Below are 19061 nucleotides of genomic sequence, written 5' to 3' on the forward strand. Positions count from 1 at the left end.
CATTCCAAAGACTTTCAGGGTTGGTAGGTTAATTTGGTGTATTAGAGCAGTGTAGGCTCATAGGCTGGAGGGGCTGTTACTTTATCCAAAATGATTGTTGAGTTCTTGCACCCCTAATCAATCCTTGGGAATCTTTGTACTGGTTTAAAATATATCGGCACATTTTCTTGGTGGAAATTACATCTGGTTAAGGTCTGAATTTTTGTATTGTTGCAGAATAGCGATATTATTGCGAAGAGATGGCCCTACCATTCAAAAAGGACCTGGAGAAATATAAAGATATTGATGAGGATGAACTACTTGGCAAACTGAGTGAGGAAGAATTGAAGCAGCTGGAAACTACCCTTGAGGAACTGGATCCAGAGGTGGGATTGGAATTTTTGACAACGTGATTGGACCTTTTAACTTTAGAAATAAAGCAGAGAGAGAAAAAGTGGTTGTTTTATTACTAGAAATTTTAAATTAAATCTTTAAACATGTCTTTCATTTCAATTTTAACTTGAAGTTTATGTTTAGCAACTGAAGTTCTGCTTTTACATTGCAAAAACAAGTTCACATTACGACAGAGTTCTTAATAAATCTGTATAATATTTTCTGTTCCCATTGTGCAAACCTTCAGCTATAATCACCTGGTTTCCAGGTCTTTAATTTCAGCATTTTCTATAAGCAATTTAATCGCATGAAAGATTGTCTGCTTAAATGTTATGTCATCTGACTGTGATTTTTGTAGGTCTTACCCAAGACCTCCTTGTCACTTTTTTCTGGCGCTAACTGCAACTGCCAATATCTATATTTCCTTTTACATTTTATCTTTTTCTGTTTGCCTATTATGGTAATTTAATGTATACTGTTGTAGTTGGTGTTTCTTGAGAACCTATTTTGGCTGCAGCAAGTAAGAATTTCTGTGCCTATTGTTACGACCTAGACCACCAGCAATAGAAATTTATCAGGACAATGGTATCTTCTAAATAATATTTTTGTTAATAACTATTAATAATATAAAATCTTAACTCTAAACTTAGCCCCACTATGCAAATGTGTGTATATGTGTTCCTTCTCCCCCTCCCTGCAACAATCTGGAGATTTTAAAGTTCAATCTCAGAAATCTTGTGTTGAAACTGAGTCCACTGTTGTTCTCAGAACTCCCTACTTGTAGAATTGTTTCTTCATACGAATGATTTTCCACAAGCCCCTCCCCCCCTCTTTTGTATGGAGATTCCAGAAATGGTTTTACATGTTGATTTCAACAAGGCAAGGATTACATGAAGTGACTTTAAAAAAAAAAATGGATATGAGAGAACTGCTCTCTGACAGAGATAGTGAAGTGGCTCTTTCACTTTGATACCACTGTTTCTGTGTACCTTCCATGACAACATGACAAAACCTATACAGCACAACAGTACTTCACTGAAGGCTGCTGCATTTCAGATGAAACTCGTGCTAAATTAAAGATGCCTTTCTGAAGTGTCTTTAATCACATGACATCACTGCTAATTTTGTTTGAAGTTCTTCTCTTCCAAAAGCATTTGAGCCGATGCCTCTAATCTGTGTGCACAGGTTATTGAAGCAAAAGCCTATTTGTTGGAACAGATTATACAAGTGCTTCTCTGAGTAAATGGCATTGTTTTCAACATTTCAATGGACAATCACTCCAGGTTTACACAGTTTCAGCCAAAAATGAACTAGTAAATATTTCTACTTTTAAAATGGTGTTCTGTGTGTGTCTCTGTCCCCACAAAATAACTTTACTAAAGTATATTTTATAACTAAAGATTAATAATAACACAATTCATTCACAATATGCACATTGTGCTTGTGTATGTTGCAATAAACTCTCAACCATTTAGGATTAGTTCATTAGTTTTAATTGTAAATGGATCCCAGTTAATGTTTCAGTTCATAGTTCATTTTTCATGTTCCCAAAATCTACTCTCTGCTCCGTCCTGCAAATATTCACTAATAACGAACAGTGGTACCTCTGGTCCTGTTCATTTCATCAGTAAGGAGCTTTGAAGTGTTGAGATAAAGTTAAAAGAATCGGGAGGGGGTGGAAAGAAAATGGTGTATAATGTATCATGGGGGAACCAAAAATATTGAGAAACTTGAAGTGCTTAGGGTGTTACTAGAATGATGGCAACATAAGTATTTTCTTTGGTCATGAGGAGAAATGCAATTAGCAATATTTTTGCAGATAACTAATGTGGAAACTTTACCCTCTAGTAATTTGCTTTTATGTAGAAGTGTGAGAACCTTGAATTATAGGAGGGCAGGTCTCCTGATGTTAGACTGAAAGTTATAGAAATGGGGGAAGAGGAGTACAGCAGTGAATAAGCAAACTTGTCCATATCCTAACTCTCACTAATCAATATTTATATTTCATTCTGGAGACAGATTCAGGTTTGTCTGCCATTAAGTCCACCTATTTCTCCAAGTTTAAAGCATACTGTGAAAACCTGTTATGTGGCATTTTAACAACCGGCAAAAAAAAAACACAGAAAATAAATGGATAAAAAATACGGAATTTTAAAATTGGCATACCTTGCTGTTAGTTCGCCAATCACACAGCACTCACTCTCAAGTAACTGGAAAATCCACTTATCTGGCATCTACCGATTCCCATAGATGTTGGATACCAGAGGTTTTTACTGTAAAGTCATGCACCGCATAACGTCAGTTCAGGCAACATTCGACTGCATATACATCTGTGGTCCCATAAGGTTATAATAGAGTTCAGAAATCCAGATCAGAGAATGGGACCTAGTGTGTATCTTGTGTCTCTGGTATACAAAATAATTGTGCTGCCACACATATAATGGTACAAAACCTATAATACATATGTCTTGATAGTTATAATAAACGCCTATGTTACTATAATATGGTGTTCGCACAACATACACAGTTCATAATGTCCTTTATGGCAGAATGTATTGTGGGTGTTAAGCAATGGATGTATGATGACTTGGGAAGGAGGCCAACACTAATTTTGCAGTTTCTGAAGCCTTTGATCTTTTTTGATAGGAATAGCTTTTCATGTATCTGGTTTGACTTGTAAAATCTTGTTTTCTCTGGTGTTCTAGCATGCACTCCTACCAGCAGGCTTTCGTCAAAAGGACCAAACTGTCAAATCTCCAACTGGACCCTTTGATAGAGATCAGCTTCTTTTATTCTTGGAGAAGGAGGCTTTGGAATACAAAGATAGGGAAGATTTTGTGCCTTTTTCAGGAGAGAAAAAAGGTATGATGCTAAACTTTGGTCTATAGGCTCTCTATTTTTGCATCTATTTTTGCATGTATTTCTATGGTCTATAGGCTCTCTATTTTTGCATGTATTTCTTTTGGAGGAATAAAAGTTTGATGCGTTATGAAAGTTAACTTTACAGTTGTGTTTGCATATTAAGCAGAAGTGATCAAGTTTGAAAATGTAAATTTAATTGGTTTTAAAATGTTGAAGTTCTCCAGTGTGAAATGCAAATATGTTTTTTAAAAAAAAAGTTATTTTAACATCAAACTTCAACCTATTTGGAAACAAAATCTTGTACTGTTTACTTTTGATTTAAAATAAAGCTTTGACGGATTTAAAATGTGCCAGAAATTAGTTCATATAATTTGCAATTGTTCAGCTGACGATTTTAGATGGAAAGTGGTAGATATTTGTCTTTTAAGGTACTAATCAAAGAAGCTCCAAAAATATAATTTCAGCCTCCACCCACGATGCTGTGCTTTGATCAAAAGGTTGCAGTATTCTGTATATTTTTTACACCGCAATAATGTTGCTGGTCACGTTGCACTCAAACATGGCATTTTAGGTGGAGAAGAATTTTGGATTTCACATGAAAATGATTTTTTGTATTCTCAAAAAAAAACTTGATCTCTGCTTACAAAAGAAGATAAATATAGTACCAAACACTTGCAATTCTGCTGGGTGGCTTTTTTTAAAAAAAAGTTTTTCCTCCAGATTCCTCACAGTGAGTAATGCATGTAGCTCTGGCAGTGACGGTTGTTGGTAACAAACTGGGGCAGAGCCCCACATGGGCAAGTGAGGCCAGCTGTGGAATTTTCCACTTGTCAGCCCTCAAAACGTTTCGGATTTTGGAGCTTTTCGGGGAAAAGGTATTCGAGAATAAAATCCGAATGAAAGGTTTCATTAACTCTTGGCATGCATTTTTAAATATGATTTAAAGGTAAGTGTGGTTAGAATTTTTCCGTTTTCCACAATTTGAGGCTTATATTTAGCTCTTGGGTGAGTTGATATAGAAATTGATCTTGTACCATTGGGCAAGTGTTAAAATCCAAAACTTTGCTGATTTGAACCATATTTCAGACTCTTCCAACCAATGGTTCACTATTGAATAGCACTAACATTTCCAGCCACTAGCAATGCCAGGTGTTTTCCCCACTTTATAGCATGGAACAGGTTTCCCATAACAGTTGTAATTTACTACACTGTGAACGGTCTTTATAGGCTCCTACTTAAGGAGCTTTGATATAAATGCCTAAATGAAAACAGTGTTTATCACTTACTATTTAAAAAAAAAATCTGAAGTATGAAAACTATTTATTTGAAATAATTTGTGGACTATTTAAAGATTTTAATTCTATACATGACTTTATTAAGAAATCTTTTTCTCGCTGAACTTCGATGCAATTTGTAAGCATCACCAAATTCTCTTCATTACAAATTTAGGGTTAATGCATCGAGGAATTTGATTTTTTTTTTGTTTTGTTTGGAGGTCTCTTTACACACCCTCTTAGATTCCTGAAGTGAAAAGAATGTGCATTGAAACACTGACTGTATTTTAATATTATTGCAGATCTTTTTTAGGCTTTCCCTACAGATGTTTAATACCTTAATTTTACTAAAAAAAAATCAGTTATGAGACCATTTGAATATTTGTTCATCCTCAGTCCCTACTATTTGTAGTGTATAAATAACCCTCAAGCAGATAAATTGTGAAGCATTATGCGTTTGGTTCTCGCACACCACTCCCCCCACCCCCCCCACTCCATTTGCACCATCCACCATTAAAAATTTGTCCTAGTAATAATTTTGAAAGGCCTATTAAGAGCTTGTCATTTTGAAATTGTTAGCAGATTAGCAGTATTTGATATTAGAATTGATCTTGAGCTTACTTAAACTTCTAATGTATTATTGAACAAAACCGAAGCTAGTTTTGAAAGAAATCCAAAACAATTTAGACTTTTCCTGCAGTTAGTTCAGGATTAAGTAGTACTTCGATGTTAGGGATGAAGGCGCTCCAATGAATGATGAAGATGGAGCGGAGACAACGCTGGTGGAAGCGTTCCAGGAGCCATAGGTGATGCCGGTAGAGGACCCATGATTCGGAGAGAACAGGAGTGAGGGTATGACAACGGCTCTGAATGGGTTTATCTTTGTGAGTTTTTTCAGTTGGTTGTTTTTCCAGACTCTTTTGTGTAGTCTTCCAAAGGCGCTATTTGCCTTGGCGAGTCTGTTGTCTATCTCGTTGTCGATCCTTGCATCTGATGAAATGGTGCAGCCGAGATAGGTAAACAGGTTGACCGTTTTGAGTTTTGTGTGCCCGATGGAGATGTGGGGGGGCTGGTAGTCAAGGTGGGGAGCTGGCTGATGGAGGACCTCCGTTTTCTTCAGGCTGACTTCCAGGCCGAACATTTTGGCAGTTTCCGCAAAACAGGACGTCAAGCGCTGAAGAGCTGGCTCTGAATGGGCAACTAAAGCGGCATCGTCTGCAAAGAGTAGTTCACGGGCAAGTTTCTCTTGTGTCTTGGTATGGCAGAGGCCGACCGCATCGAGTCCACGCTGCTGAAGATCCAGCTGCGCTGGGTGGGTCACGTCTCCAGAATGGAGGACCATCGCCTTCCCAAGATCGCATTATACGGCGAGCTCTCCACTGGCCACCGAGACAGAGGTGCACCAAAGAAGAGGTACAAGGACTGCCTAAAGAAATCTCTTGGTGCCTGCCCCATTGACCACCGCCAGTGGGCTGATCTCGCCTCAAACTGTACATCTTGGCGCCTCACAGTTCGGCGGGCAGCAACCTCCTTGGAAGAAGACCGCAGAGCCCACCTCACTGACAAAAGACAAAGGAGGAAAAACCCAACCAACTAATTTTCCCCTGCAACCGTGTCTGCCTGTCCCGCATCGGACTTGTCAGCCACAAACGAGCCTGCAGCTGACGTGGACTTTTACCCCTCCATAAATCTTCGTCCGCGAAGCCAAGCCAAAGAAGAAGTATTCCATGGATACTTCAAAGTCTCCCATATGTGCAGAACTACATCTTGCACCTTACAAAGTCACGTTTGATTTTTGTTTTAGATTAAGTTTAAAATTTAAAATCCCAATGTTTCCTAAAACATTTTAAAATATCAAAAAGCAATTGTGTGTTTTAGCTATTTTCACTTTATGCTTTGCTCGTTCAGATTTTTGCAATCTTTAAGAATTGGAAGAGACCCTGTTCTCTCTTGAATTGGGCAAGTTATCAATTGGATTGAGTACAGTCTAATTACAAAATTGGTTCCCCCACAATGTTCATGCCTGGCATACAATTGAATTTGTTTTGAAGCTCATGAGATTCTTACTAAAATCTGGTCACTTTTGGAAATCCACATCATTTTTTTCCCCCCAAATGCCCTCCTGCATACTTGCACGGACAAAAGTTTGTCAATGTTTCCTCTGTCACATTACCGACATCCTTCAAGTATCAGCTGGGTTTGTTGCATAAGCTTGTCTTTCAAATGCTTATTTTCCATGTGAGCTAATACATGATCTGACACTCAGACATTCTTTCAATGAAGTCCCTGTTATTTCCCCACAATTAACAAATTCTGTCCTAAACATATGTGTCTCGCTTTACCAGTCAAATGCTATTTGCAATTTTCCATCAATTTTCTACTTGAATTGGCAATTTTCTCAGTTGGTGAAAACTGCTGTTGTAATGATTTCAAATTTTAACTTCTGTTTCTCTTATTTTTGTTTTTCTTTGCTCCACTGAGCAAACATGCAATATTCTCATTGAACATGCTCTTGCATTTGTATATTATAGTTTTGTCTACACTTTTAATGAGTCCACTTTCTCTATCTACAAAGGGTTTTGATACTTTAGCAGTGCTAGGAGTCTCTTCCATTCCCCTGTTCCAATTCTTGCAGATTGCAAAAGCCTGAGCAAACAAGGTATAAACTGATGCTATCCCAAAGCGCACAATTGCTTTTTGTTATTTTAAAAAATGTTTCTGGAAATGCTTTGGATTTTAAGTAGATTTAACTTGGATGCAATCGAATTTAAAAACAAAGAGCAAAAATAAGATGACTTTGTAAGGTGCTTTTCACTCTTTAGAGGAAAATAATGGGGATAAATCAAATGCTATAAAGGCCCAAAAGGTCCGGCTACACTCTTGTTTGGGAGGGGAGGGGGGAAAGGAAATGCATTCTGTCTGGGACCTTTGTCAGAACTAGGGAGATCTACACCATTTTCATTTTTTGTTGTTTACATTTGCCTTTTGGCTAATAGGGATGAGTGGTGTTATTTGTATATTTTTGGTTGTGGTCAAGTATATTGAATTACTCACTAGTAAAATATTGGATTAATATAAAAATAGTGAAAATTTACTTAGGGACAGGATTTGTCCATTTTCAAGGTACACAATTATTTGTGTATTTAATTTCTTCAGATATTTTAGTATTTTGTAGATAGCTAGGCTTAGTTGCAATATCAGGTTGTGGGTCTTCAGCACATGAACAGATGGTCTGCGGTGCTGAGGGAATGCTACATTATTTGAAGTACTCTTTAGTTAAAGTGCATAATCAAGTGGATCTTTTTTTTAAAAGAAAAACTTGGTGCTATTTAAAGAGCAGGAATTTAGAGGTCGAAGTACCTTCAGTAAGTCTGTTCGTATTTTATCTTTGACCATTTTTAAAAATAAAATGTCTCCTTCCTCTGTTTATGGGATACTGCAGGGTGCTTATTGACTTTATTGCATACCTGTGTAGAATTGGTGAAAGCATTACTCATTTGGTTTGTGAAAAGTGCAAGACCTGATGTTTTTAATTCTTGCTGAGGCTTCCAACTTGGTGCTATTGCAGTTTGTAGTGTCATTAAACCACTAAAAGGTTAGATTAAGAACTAGTTTATTTATGGAAAAATCTAGTCGGTCTCTATTTTATTCAGTTGTTTGCACTCCTCGCAATGTAGCATCAGTATTGATATTTTTTCGGGTATTTTCTTCATTTGCTTTGCGATGTACATTCTATCTTAGTCTGAGTTGCTATTTTTAGGATTTTTTTTAAAAACCAATTTCTACTTTATTTGAAGGTCTCTATATCTAATATCAAATTTGTGAAAAACTTTATATATAAAAAAAATCTGGATGGTTTAACTCTTTTTGAAAACTAGGTTTAAATAGCACATGTGCTAATTAGTGTACAATTCAGTCCTATACTCGTGTGTGGTTCAGTCCTGCGTCTGTTACCACAAAATTTAGATTAGCCTCAATCAACATCTTATATCTAGTTGTTGGAATATATGTTCTCTCTTCCTGAACTACAGTAGTTCATTAGAAATGTTTATTAGAATAAGTAACTGAAAAAGATTTAAGAGGATGTACAGGAAAAATTATGGAGTAGATACATGCAAAATGATGGAAAATTGTGTTTGTATTGAGGAGTGTGTGATGCATGGCTATCTGAGAATATTGGTGTTTGACCTGTTCAGATATACACTAGTGCATTTTTGTATGTGGATTGCAAGTGTTGTTGCATACCTTGTCCAATATCACGCTTGTATTTAGATTTAATATTTCTGATTTGAAAGTAGCTCCTATTTCAAAAACCTTGCATGCCAGTAGTAGTTTTCTGTTGAATGTTTTGGCATTTTCCACGTTTCTAACCAATGCTCTCTGCTGCTCATTCTAATGCTAAACCACAGGAGCAGCAGCTGCCGCTACATCAGGTGAGATATTCCTCAAAGATGGTCTCTGATCAGCCAATTTTCCAGTTATGTGCACTACACATCACTTGCTTAGTCAACAAATTTTTTTTTGGTTTCTATTTTAATGTCCATGTTTTTAACTGTAGTTATTGGTAATAGTGTTGACCTTGTAGTTGCAATTTTTAATGATGTAATCTTAAGAAAATAGTGATGCAATAATTTACTTATTTTTGCATATACCTGTATTACTAAAATCTGATTCAAACTAATCTTTAACTAGCCTGTGGTTCTCATTTGGAGAAACTGATATTTTTGACATTTCAGGAAAAATTGACACATAGTTGGTTACCAAACTGATCAATGTTCATTTAATGGAGAGCATCCTGTTTATGCTTTAGAGCTAGTTCTGTGTCTTCAGCTCCTGTTCCTCTACAGTTTAAGGCAGTAGTTTTCAACCTTTTTCAGTGCACAGGATGCCATGAGTGCTCTGGAATGACTTGAGATGGTATGCAAATGGAAAGAAAAAGGTTGACGCCATTGGTTTAAAGGATTGTACAAAGTATTTGAAAGCTCTAGGCTTTTTAAATTTTCCTATCCCACAACCTTCTGTATCATTTCTGTTTTAGTGTGTGATGTGATCTGAACTACCATTAAATTTAATAAATGTATCTAAAGCCCCTTTTACACTTGCAACCCACTAAATCGGCTGTTCAGTGATCCAGGGTAGGAATGGCATTTTTGCTTTTAACACTTGACCACTCTTAACTGGGACACTGCATGCGTTCACACTTGAAAGGAGCCATCCCTCGGGTTAGAATTGTTCTGCCTTCTACCAGAGATGTCATGACACATCGAGCGAAGGTGGACCTGCCCTAAATCTTGATCAATGTATTATGATCCTATATTCAAACAAAATTAATAATTCCTAATTATGACATAATTAAGCTTTATAGGGAAATAAATAGCAATAGCAGGCAATTTTCAAACCATGTGGGGAAGCTGGTAAGTGCTATTGCTCACAATATAGAAATATGGGGGAAAAGGATGACTGACCTGCCCTCCCAGAATTCCATGCGGCAGAGAAAGGGTTGTATGCACTCCTGCACGGACAGAGCACTCGTGGAAGGGTTTCTCTGCTGCACAGCATTCTGGGAAGTCATGTCCACCATCGCTTTTTTCCATGATCTTTATAAATGGTGCACTATAGCGCTATCAACTTTCCCACGCTGTTTAAAAATTGTCCGTTATTGCTATTTATTTCCCCTCTCCTGCTGCGACTTTCCCACAACAGAGTCTATACCTTCATTTTAATCTTCCTTCGTGTTCCTGCAAAAACTTGGGTCATTTCTATCCTAGAATGTAATTGCCCATTCTACACTTGTCTAATTGCAACACTGGCATCTGTAGACACCAGGCATTGCACTAGGGGTGGAGGAAGTCTGTCCCCGACGTGAGATGATGTCATCTCATGCAGGCGTTGAGAAGATTTTGCTTTCCGCACGAGACCCTTTTTAGGCCAATTGACCATTAATTCCTGGGACGACTTGCAAATGTGAAAGGGGCTTAATTTTAATGCCTCACTTACCTCTAATTAATTTGGTGCACATTTATGGCTTTGGGAATTTAGGGCTGTCTGATTTATTTTTTTAATGGTGGCATTCAGATTAGATACCAATGCATTTCCCCAAAAAGTAGCTTACTGACCGGATGAGATCAGGGAAAGACTTTGAAGAGATTTGCTGCAAGGAGGAAGCAGTAGAATCTTGGTTAAATGCTGAAATAATTTAATCGTTATTTGTCAAAAGTTAGTTGCATACATTTCCTGTAAAACTTGTTCATGATCTAGGAATGTTCAATGTGCTGTGCCTTCGTAGGCCTGAAAAATTTGTTTAGTGTTCTCAATGAAAACATTCAGATGGATAGATGGATATGTAATTTCCCTTTCTGGTATAGGTTCTTATTTGTATTTTGTTTCTACTACTTTACTAAATACAAATGTGTTTCTCTGAATTCCAGTCTCCTAGTGATCAAACTCCAATATCTGCATAATGTATTAAATGGCCAGTTGTCAGGGCAACTACAATGATATTTCTAATTTAAATATTAAATTGAGGTAGTGTAAGGTAAAACATCATGAGATGGGAATGTGTAGGGAGTTACCCTGTACAAGGCTGTAACAAGAAGGGGAGGTGTCCTTGTACTCCTGTTAGGTAAAACATCATGAGATGGGAATGTACGGGGCAGTAACAAGATGTGAATGCATCCTTGTACTTACAAGATAAGAGAGACATTGATGGATTGAGAGGCAGGAAGCTAGCAGGGAAAGGATAGCAACAGTTTTAGTCATTGGACAAGTAATGATATGATGATGTTCTAAGCACATATCCAAGGGTATAAAAAATCACCATTTTGCTGATAACGGCAGAATGCATTCTCCGACTAACCTGGTTGGTCGCAAGTGTTACAATCCGGTAATAAAGAACAAAGAACCCTGATTTCGACTCAGCCTGGTGTTTGTCTCACTCATTCATGAACAAAGCAGACCTAACAGTAGGTAAATTGTTTCCTTTGGTGGGTGAGACCAGAACTAGGGGACATAGCCTCGGCGAGGAGGAGGAACTAAGGTGGCCATTTTTAATTGTCCAAAATGGAGGACAACCCTCTAAACTGTGCACATGTGCACGTGCCTAAAGGGCAGTGCTGTGCGCACACATTGTCAGTCTGCGCAAGGGTGTGCGTGCACACAGAATGTGCGCAGCTTAGAGGGAGCCCAGTGTCAGAAAACTCAGAACCAAGTTAACCACTCTGTCTCCTACTCTCCACACTGCCGCTGTCCACTGCATTCATGCAATACTCATTTTAAAAAAATTATTGAAGTTTAAACAAACTTTTCCATACGATGTCTCTCAGATGTTATGCATCTATTATCATACATTCATATTTGCCTTTATTTTCCACATAATCTTTATCTGAACTGTACATTTATAAGGAGAACAAGAAAAAGAAAACTATATACAAATAGGGAGTGATTTTTTTAAACGACAATTGATTTATAAGAATAAGATCAGCCTTTTTTTTTTGCAGTATGAATCAAATTGTTCCAATTTATAATTAACAGATGCTGTTATCTTCATTTTATAAATGTCCATTATAATTCCCTTCCATGTGTTTAAAGTAGGACTCTCGTGTGATCACCATTTCCTGGTTAGACTTTTGCTCGCCACCAGCAGTATATTCATTAAGTATTTCTCTTTTCAACTATATACCCAAAATATACGGACTTGGTACTTTCTAAAGGTATTTCACATTTAAAAAATGACTTGGAGGGGATTATGTATTCTACTCCAATAATATTCGATAACAGGACAGTCCCAAAAAATATGGTAATAGTTTGCATTTTGATTTTCACAATTTCTCCTGCAAACAGGGAGGTTACTATCATAATGGGATTTCTGAGGTGGGTGTAATAAAGTATCGTATGGTTTTTCCACCCAAACTCCATCCATTTCTGTGAACTGGTCACTTCCAAATATACCTTCATATTATTGTCCATTCTTTCTCTGATATAGTTATCCCTCTTTTTCCCATTTTGTTTTAATGTATGAAGTTGAGTGTTTTAAGATTTGACAGACCTTTATATATACTTGAAATTATTTTACTACCATATTCTGAATTATATGCTTCTAAACAGTTTTATCAAACATGTACTTGCCTTGGTTACATTTTTAACTCTCCTATTAACATAATGTTGTATCTGAAAATACTGATAAAACTCTTGTTTTTGTACTGTGTGTCTCTTTAAGCATTTCAAAACTCCTTCAAAGATCAAAGCCCACCATATGCCACTACTCCACAGTCCACTCGACATCGTCATTGACTGAAGAGATGCGCAGCCAAAGATCGTGCCTGCACTAAATGTTCCCATCCCAAATTCCCCTATATGCGTGCAGGCACACCATGCATGCATGAGTGCCGGCTGGCTTATGCGCGCAAGAAGAAACGTGACTGCGCAGGACACTGCAAATTGACAACTAAGTGTGACCCTGCTCCCCTCCCTTGCCCTTTCAGAGGATTCTACCTCTTAATTTGTCCTCCATTTGGGGGTGTAGGGCCTACGCCCCTAAATGGCGGAGAAATTAACGTCAGGCTCAAGGTGGTGCTGGTCCTCAAAAGCTGGACTGTCTGGCCACCCAAGGAGGAACTGCTTTTCCCAGAGGGTTGTGAATTTGGTAATCGCTGTCCTTTGAAACAGTGGAGGCAAACTCAGTAGATAGATTTAAGACAAGGTTAGATAGATTTTTACATAATATGAGAATTAAGGGATATAGGGAAAAGGTAGGTGGAGATCAGCAATGGTCACATTGAATAGCGGAGCAGGCATTAGAGGCCGGATGACCTACTCCTCCTATTTTTATGTCCTTATTAAATACTAAACACGGTTTTTTTAATGAACTCCTGATTTGAATTTACCTTTTATTGTTTACTATTGTTTACGAGACCACCATCTTTTCTGCAGGAGAAGCTGTCATTTCCATTTGGTCTGGTTTATACTCTGGCCTTCCCACGATCCTTCATTTTCACAAAGCCATTTGGTTGAAATAAACACTTCTGACATGGGAAATAAATGTAGCTTTGGGAAGAAAAAATATTTAATTTTCTTCCGTGTTTCTTAAAATAGTTTTTGAAATTCAAATTGTAAATATTTGAAGAACATTGTTCACGCTTTACTGCTTCTGTACGTGCACATTTATTAAACAAATTATATCATCGCAACATCCAAGCTCGAATTGCTTCTGTACGCGCACATTTATTAAACAAATTACGACGTTGCAACATCCAAGCTCGAATTGCTTCTGTAACTGCAGGATGACCACAATTTGACATGAACAATAGATAATTCTTTGAATGGTCTATGGAATTTTTTTATTTTTTTGCCACTTCCTCTTGACAACACCATTGGATATTTTCAGTTGTGACTATTTTGGTCAACCATTCTTATAATTTTTGCATCAAGGAATAGTTGTGTAAAAAGGTTAATCTACAAAATGTAATGATGAAAGTTTTAGACTGGTTTCATGGATTTTGTTACGATTTTATTTTCTCCCCTTCCAATACCATTTTATAATGATCTATTGCAGAAAATGTTTAATATAAATAATTTGAAGATATACTTAAAGTTGTTTATTAGCTGGATGTTGTTACAATGCAAGAGCAATACCTATTAAGGTCTTAATACAGTAAAACCCCTGGTATCAGGAATTCAAGCAAATGGCAAAAACATCAAGGAAAATAAATTTCAAGCATCCAAATAAATAAGAAATAAAATAAAAAGTAAAAAGTATGCAAGCTTAAAAATTGTAAATTTCTTTGAAGCAACATATAAACCTTGGAAGATGGGAGCAAATGTTCACCAGCGGAGGGCCTTGGTCAGGCTTTGCTGGTAGCAGCTGTTTGGGTCAAGTTGTGTGAAACAGCAATGGCATTGCCCAGATTGAAGAGTTGGTTGTCGCCGCTTGCCATTGGGGTGGTTCTCTTAAAGTATCTTCTTATATCTGCTCAGTAAGAGTTGCCCTGGTCAGAGGCTTTGTCTCTGGGGGAGAGGGGGTTAATTATCTACATGTTCATCTCTTGGGAGGTCCATGGAGGGAGAGGAACCGGCAGATACAGCAACAGTTCAATGTTTTGAAAGAATGTGACTGAAAAGAAAGTAAAATGTTAAGGTTTATGTATTCATGCAAGTGAAATTTGCAAGTGTAAGTACAGTATAGTTTTGTCTTTTGAACTCTTTATTCAGGTGTATTTGGCATTGTAAGACCAAGTCCCAAGCCACAGGAAGGTACACTACATGCCATCTACCAATCCCCATAGGTGCCAGATACCAGGGGTTTACTGTACTTTTAACAAAATGCAAGAAAAAAAAAACAATCCTGTCAAATGTGGCTTTTGGACTAAATCTTAATTTTGAAGTACATATAAATAAATGCTTTTACATATTCTTACAGGTAAAGCTAATAATCAGAATAACAATTTGTATGTCGAAGTAGAAATCGTGGAGCAATTCTGCCATAAAATAATCTGTCCGTATGAAAACTCATCTGCCCACGCATGTGTTTAATTCCTCAGATTTTGAATTTTGGTCTTGAAGGATGCAGTCCAGCACATGTTTTGTCATGTGGCATAAAAACAGCTTTGAAATGCATTTTCCATGCTCATGATTCCTACCACCAAGGGCAAAAGTAGCATTGCATTGGAATATTGGTACCTGCAGGTTCTCCAGTTTGTTCATTAACATGGTGGGGAAACTGTCTTCACCACCACTAGGTCTGGGTCCTTGATTTTCCTCTTCCTGGTAATATTGGGAATACTTTTATCAGTAACACTGCATCAATTCAAGGCTGTGGTTCATAAATACCACCATGAGGGCAAGTGATCTGATACAGAAGTTCTGACTCACTTCCAACTCTTTCTAACAATGTAATACTACATCATATTGAAAACATGAATAACCTCTAACTTCAATGAAAATGGCTTCAGTTGCCTCTTCAAAAGTTCTGAATGGTTAGGAATTTTTATTGTACTTGAATATTTTGTTGAAGTTTAAAACACTATCCTATGCTGGTAGATATAAAAGTGGATTTTCTGAAGAGTATATTTTCCCCCCACTTTGTCCTGATATGCCTGCTATCCTCAACTCTAACTCCTGAATAATCCCTAACACATGAAATGGATAAAATTTTGAAACATAATTTTTGTCACAGGAAAGTTATGGATGCCGAAGCAGAAACCCATGGAGCAGCGTGTAGAAGAGAAAGTAATTCTGGACCCAGAACTGGAAGAAGCTTTGACTAGTGCATCAGACACTGAGCTCTGTGACCTTGCAGGTAGAGCATCTTGAACAGAACTTTGAGGTTCTTGGTCACTTGTTTTGTCTTTGGTAGTTACACTGAAAGAGGAATGCAAGATGTTTAAGTTGAATAAATTTTAGTATACTTTTCTCAATTTCACAATTGGCTTTAATTGGGAAATTAACAGTGAAGACCAAAACTGCCCTACTACATTTTGTGGGAAAAATGTGGAGGAGGATGATGGTAATTTAATAGCTGGAAGCTTTGGCAGAAATTATGAATACATAATTTGGAGACCATGAACTCTCCGATTTGCGAATGGTAAAAATCTCCCATTCTGCTGACTTCGTGCCAGTTCAGCAGATTCCCAGATTGTTTCACTAATTATTTCTGAGATGTGGCACGGTAGAATAACAGATCTTCCAGTGAACCAGATGAGATTAAAGCTCACGTGAAACAAAACTGATTGGATTTGGGGTGTGGGCAATCACACATAGCGAAACAGTAGCCAAGCCAATCAATCAGGTTCTTGATTATCAGAGGTCAATGCATTACATAAATTGCATCATCCACTTAGTGCTCTAATCACAATGGTTAATGCAGCCCAGAGGTCTGAACTAACAATCCTGTGACTTGAGTTCAATTCCTGGTATGGCTGCTGTAGAATTTTAGATTTGGCTAATCTAGAATTCAGAAACCATATTCTTTTCCTCATGTTCACAGAGCTATATGAACATATTACTTTTATGGCCCATCTGGCCTATGGGATTCATGCCCTCTGAGATTCTAAACGTGCATTCAAGTTGATGGTAATTAGTGTCCCAAAAAAGCAAATTGTTCTTAGTTGTCCGTGCTGGCCACTGAGCATCGTGGAGTGTGCTATTACTAGTTGTACCATGCATCTTAGTTTTTTTTCAATGAACGTCAGTGAAATATAAAAATTAGAAGATCAACACTCATTGCCACAGTATAGGATGTTTTATTGCCAAAATTCTTGCTGATCATTCTACAGCATATGGGTGTTTCTAATGAGTTGCAATTGGAGAGAAAAATGAGGAAAGAACAGAATGATATGCCAGATAACTTTTAGCTGTTTAACCAAATGAATGTCGAGGGAATTCGTACCTTCTCTTAGAATTGGGAAAAGAGAAAACAAAATAAATCCAAGAAATGTTTAAAAATTGCGGTTTCAAATTATATTCTGTGCTCAAACTCATTTTCTTAATAGACCATAACTGTGTCCAATTTTAGGTTGGAAATTATTCAAAATGATCACTTCATTTTCCCCCCCAGTGCACATGTTGAGTAATTAACGACTTCCCCACGGAGAGTGAATTCCAGCACTTTGCAGCATTAAAGACATCGCAGCAATTGCATTTGGCCGTTTTGTTTAATTTTAAAATCTATATTTTGTGCAATCATAGAAATGTATGATTCATCTAATCTGAATTAAGTTGAACCATACGTCTTATCCTTTATGGCTTATTTCATTCAAAGTGGATATTACAAATAATGTATTCATCATTGTGCCCTGTTGTTTTTGTTCAGACTGACTCGATTGAGGCAGACATTTTTTTGAAAGGTTTTCCAATCTGTTGTTATTAATTTAATGTTTCTGGATTCCAGCCATTCTCGGAATGCACACTTTAAACAACACTCATTACTGTGATTCAATCGGTGGAAACAAAGGGGGGTTGAACAGTAAGTTGGAGAACATCATGATTGTTTATCACTTGATTGCTTTATTTCCCCAATTTACTTGGAAAATAACTATTATGTGTCAAGTAAAATCATATTTTCCCAAGAGTAGGATTAGGGCATACAGCCTTTTATAGACCATTCTGCCATTCAATGCTATTCCTGGTGATCTGTTCTTGTCTTTTATACTTCCCCATTTGTTTCTTTCTCCTAAGACCAAAACCTTAGCCTTAAATCTATTCAGTCTCCAACAACAATTTGGTGTCGAGAACTCAAAATCCTCACAATAGATTCCTCCTAATAGTAATGTCAGTGGACAACTCCTTATTCCAAAACTGTCCACCATGAAGGGAACATTCTGTTGTTTATCTTTTCAACTCCACCCCAGAACCTAGTGTTTCTTGAAGATTGTGTCTTGTTCTCAAACTCCAAATATATAAATGCACAGTCATTTCGGTTGTTCAGCATCTCAGGAGCCGCCTTAGAACTGCTCGGGCGAGTATATACTAAAAATGATACCAGAATCGTCGGACTCCAGCGAGTCTCCTACTTTTGTACGTTATCTTTCTGACAGTAAAGGCCTGCATTATATTTGCCTTCTGAAATGCATTACAGATCTACATTTAAACAGTATTCTGTTTTTGTTCTTTCTACCAGAATGGATTTAATTCACCTACCAGATTTTCACTTAATGATTTTTCTATACTTAAAATTCCACGTCCTCCTCATACTTGCTTTTCCGTCCACCTTTGTCAGCACATTTTGCTACAGTTTGCTTGATCCCTCCATCCAAGTCTGTAATCTAGTTTGCAAATATTGAGACCCTGTTACCGATGTAGTACCCCATTAATTATCCAATTTCTGTTAGCTGATCCATTTCCCCACCCCATGAGCTCTTAATGGACACCTTTTATGTGGCATCTTACTGATTGTTTTAAAAACCTTACATCTACAGATTCTTGTCTATTCACCCAAAGAGTTCCATCCTTAAAGATCTCTTCAGCTTATCGAGCACTTTTTCCCTTTAAACCTTTTCAGATCTTCAACTTTTTCTTAATCTAAAATCATTAACTATTAGAATCATAGCTGCTCGACTATTTCATTGGAAAAAATTAACCCATCAACATGATCAATGAAATAGTTTGTTCATTAACACTTTAATGTTTGATATCAAAGCTTTTGAACTTGTTTCGAGCCTTTGCACTTGGGAAACTTAATTATATCACTGAGGACAAAAATGTATAGCAAAAAATGTTGTTTCTTGACCTGTCCCATTGCTATAATAGCTATACTAGGTGTTTTGCACATGGCTTTGATAGTTTCCCTGTGTGCTATTTAATTTTTAGCTAAACTAGGTAATTGTCCCCAATTTCTAGTGTTAATTCCATATTTCCATTCCATAAATTTGAACCAAGGTAATAACATTTATTATAAATAAAAATGAATTAACCGACATGTGGATTTGTTCAAAAGAATAAAAGTAGTAATGCTGGAGCTATTGAGCAGGTCAAGCAGCTTCTATGGAGAGCAAAATAAAGCTTAAGTATTTGGGACAATGAAGTCATTATGCAGTTTTGTTTTTGATCATTGCATTAGAA

The 19061-nt window shown here is 37.1% G+C and overlaps 1 protein-coding gene across 7 annotated transcripts in view; it reads left to right on the forward strand.

Annotated features, from left to right (window-relative positions):
* Positions 1 to 19061, forward strand: part of tmod2 (tropomodulin 2) — a 61088-nt gene that overhangs the window by 33546 nt on the left and 8481 nt on the right. For all 7 annotated transcript variants that reach the window (XM_069911167.1, XM_069911166.1, XM_069911161.1 and 4 more), the window contains 4 exons: positions 217 to 365; positions 3078 to 3234; positions 15679 to 15801; positions 17392 to 17466. In XM_069911167.1, the coding sequence (XP_069767268.1) occupies positions 240 to 365; positions 3078 to 3234; positions 15679 to 15801; positions 17392 to 17466 (481 nt within the window). In that variant the 5' untranslated portion in view covers positions 217 to 239. The remainder of the gene's footprint in view (positions 1 to 216; positions 366 to 3077; positions 3235 to 15678; positions 15802 to 17391; positions 17467 to 19061) is intronic.

This window comes from Narcine bancroftii, chromosome 14 (assembly GCF_036971445.1).
Source record: "Narcine bancroftii isolate sNarBan1 chromosome 14, sNarBan1.hap1, whole genome shotgun sequence".
Classification (NCBI taxonomy): Eukaryota; Metazoa; Chordata; class Chondrichthyes; order Torpediniformes; family Narcinidae; genus Narcine; species Narcine bancroftii.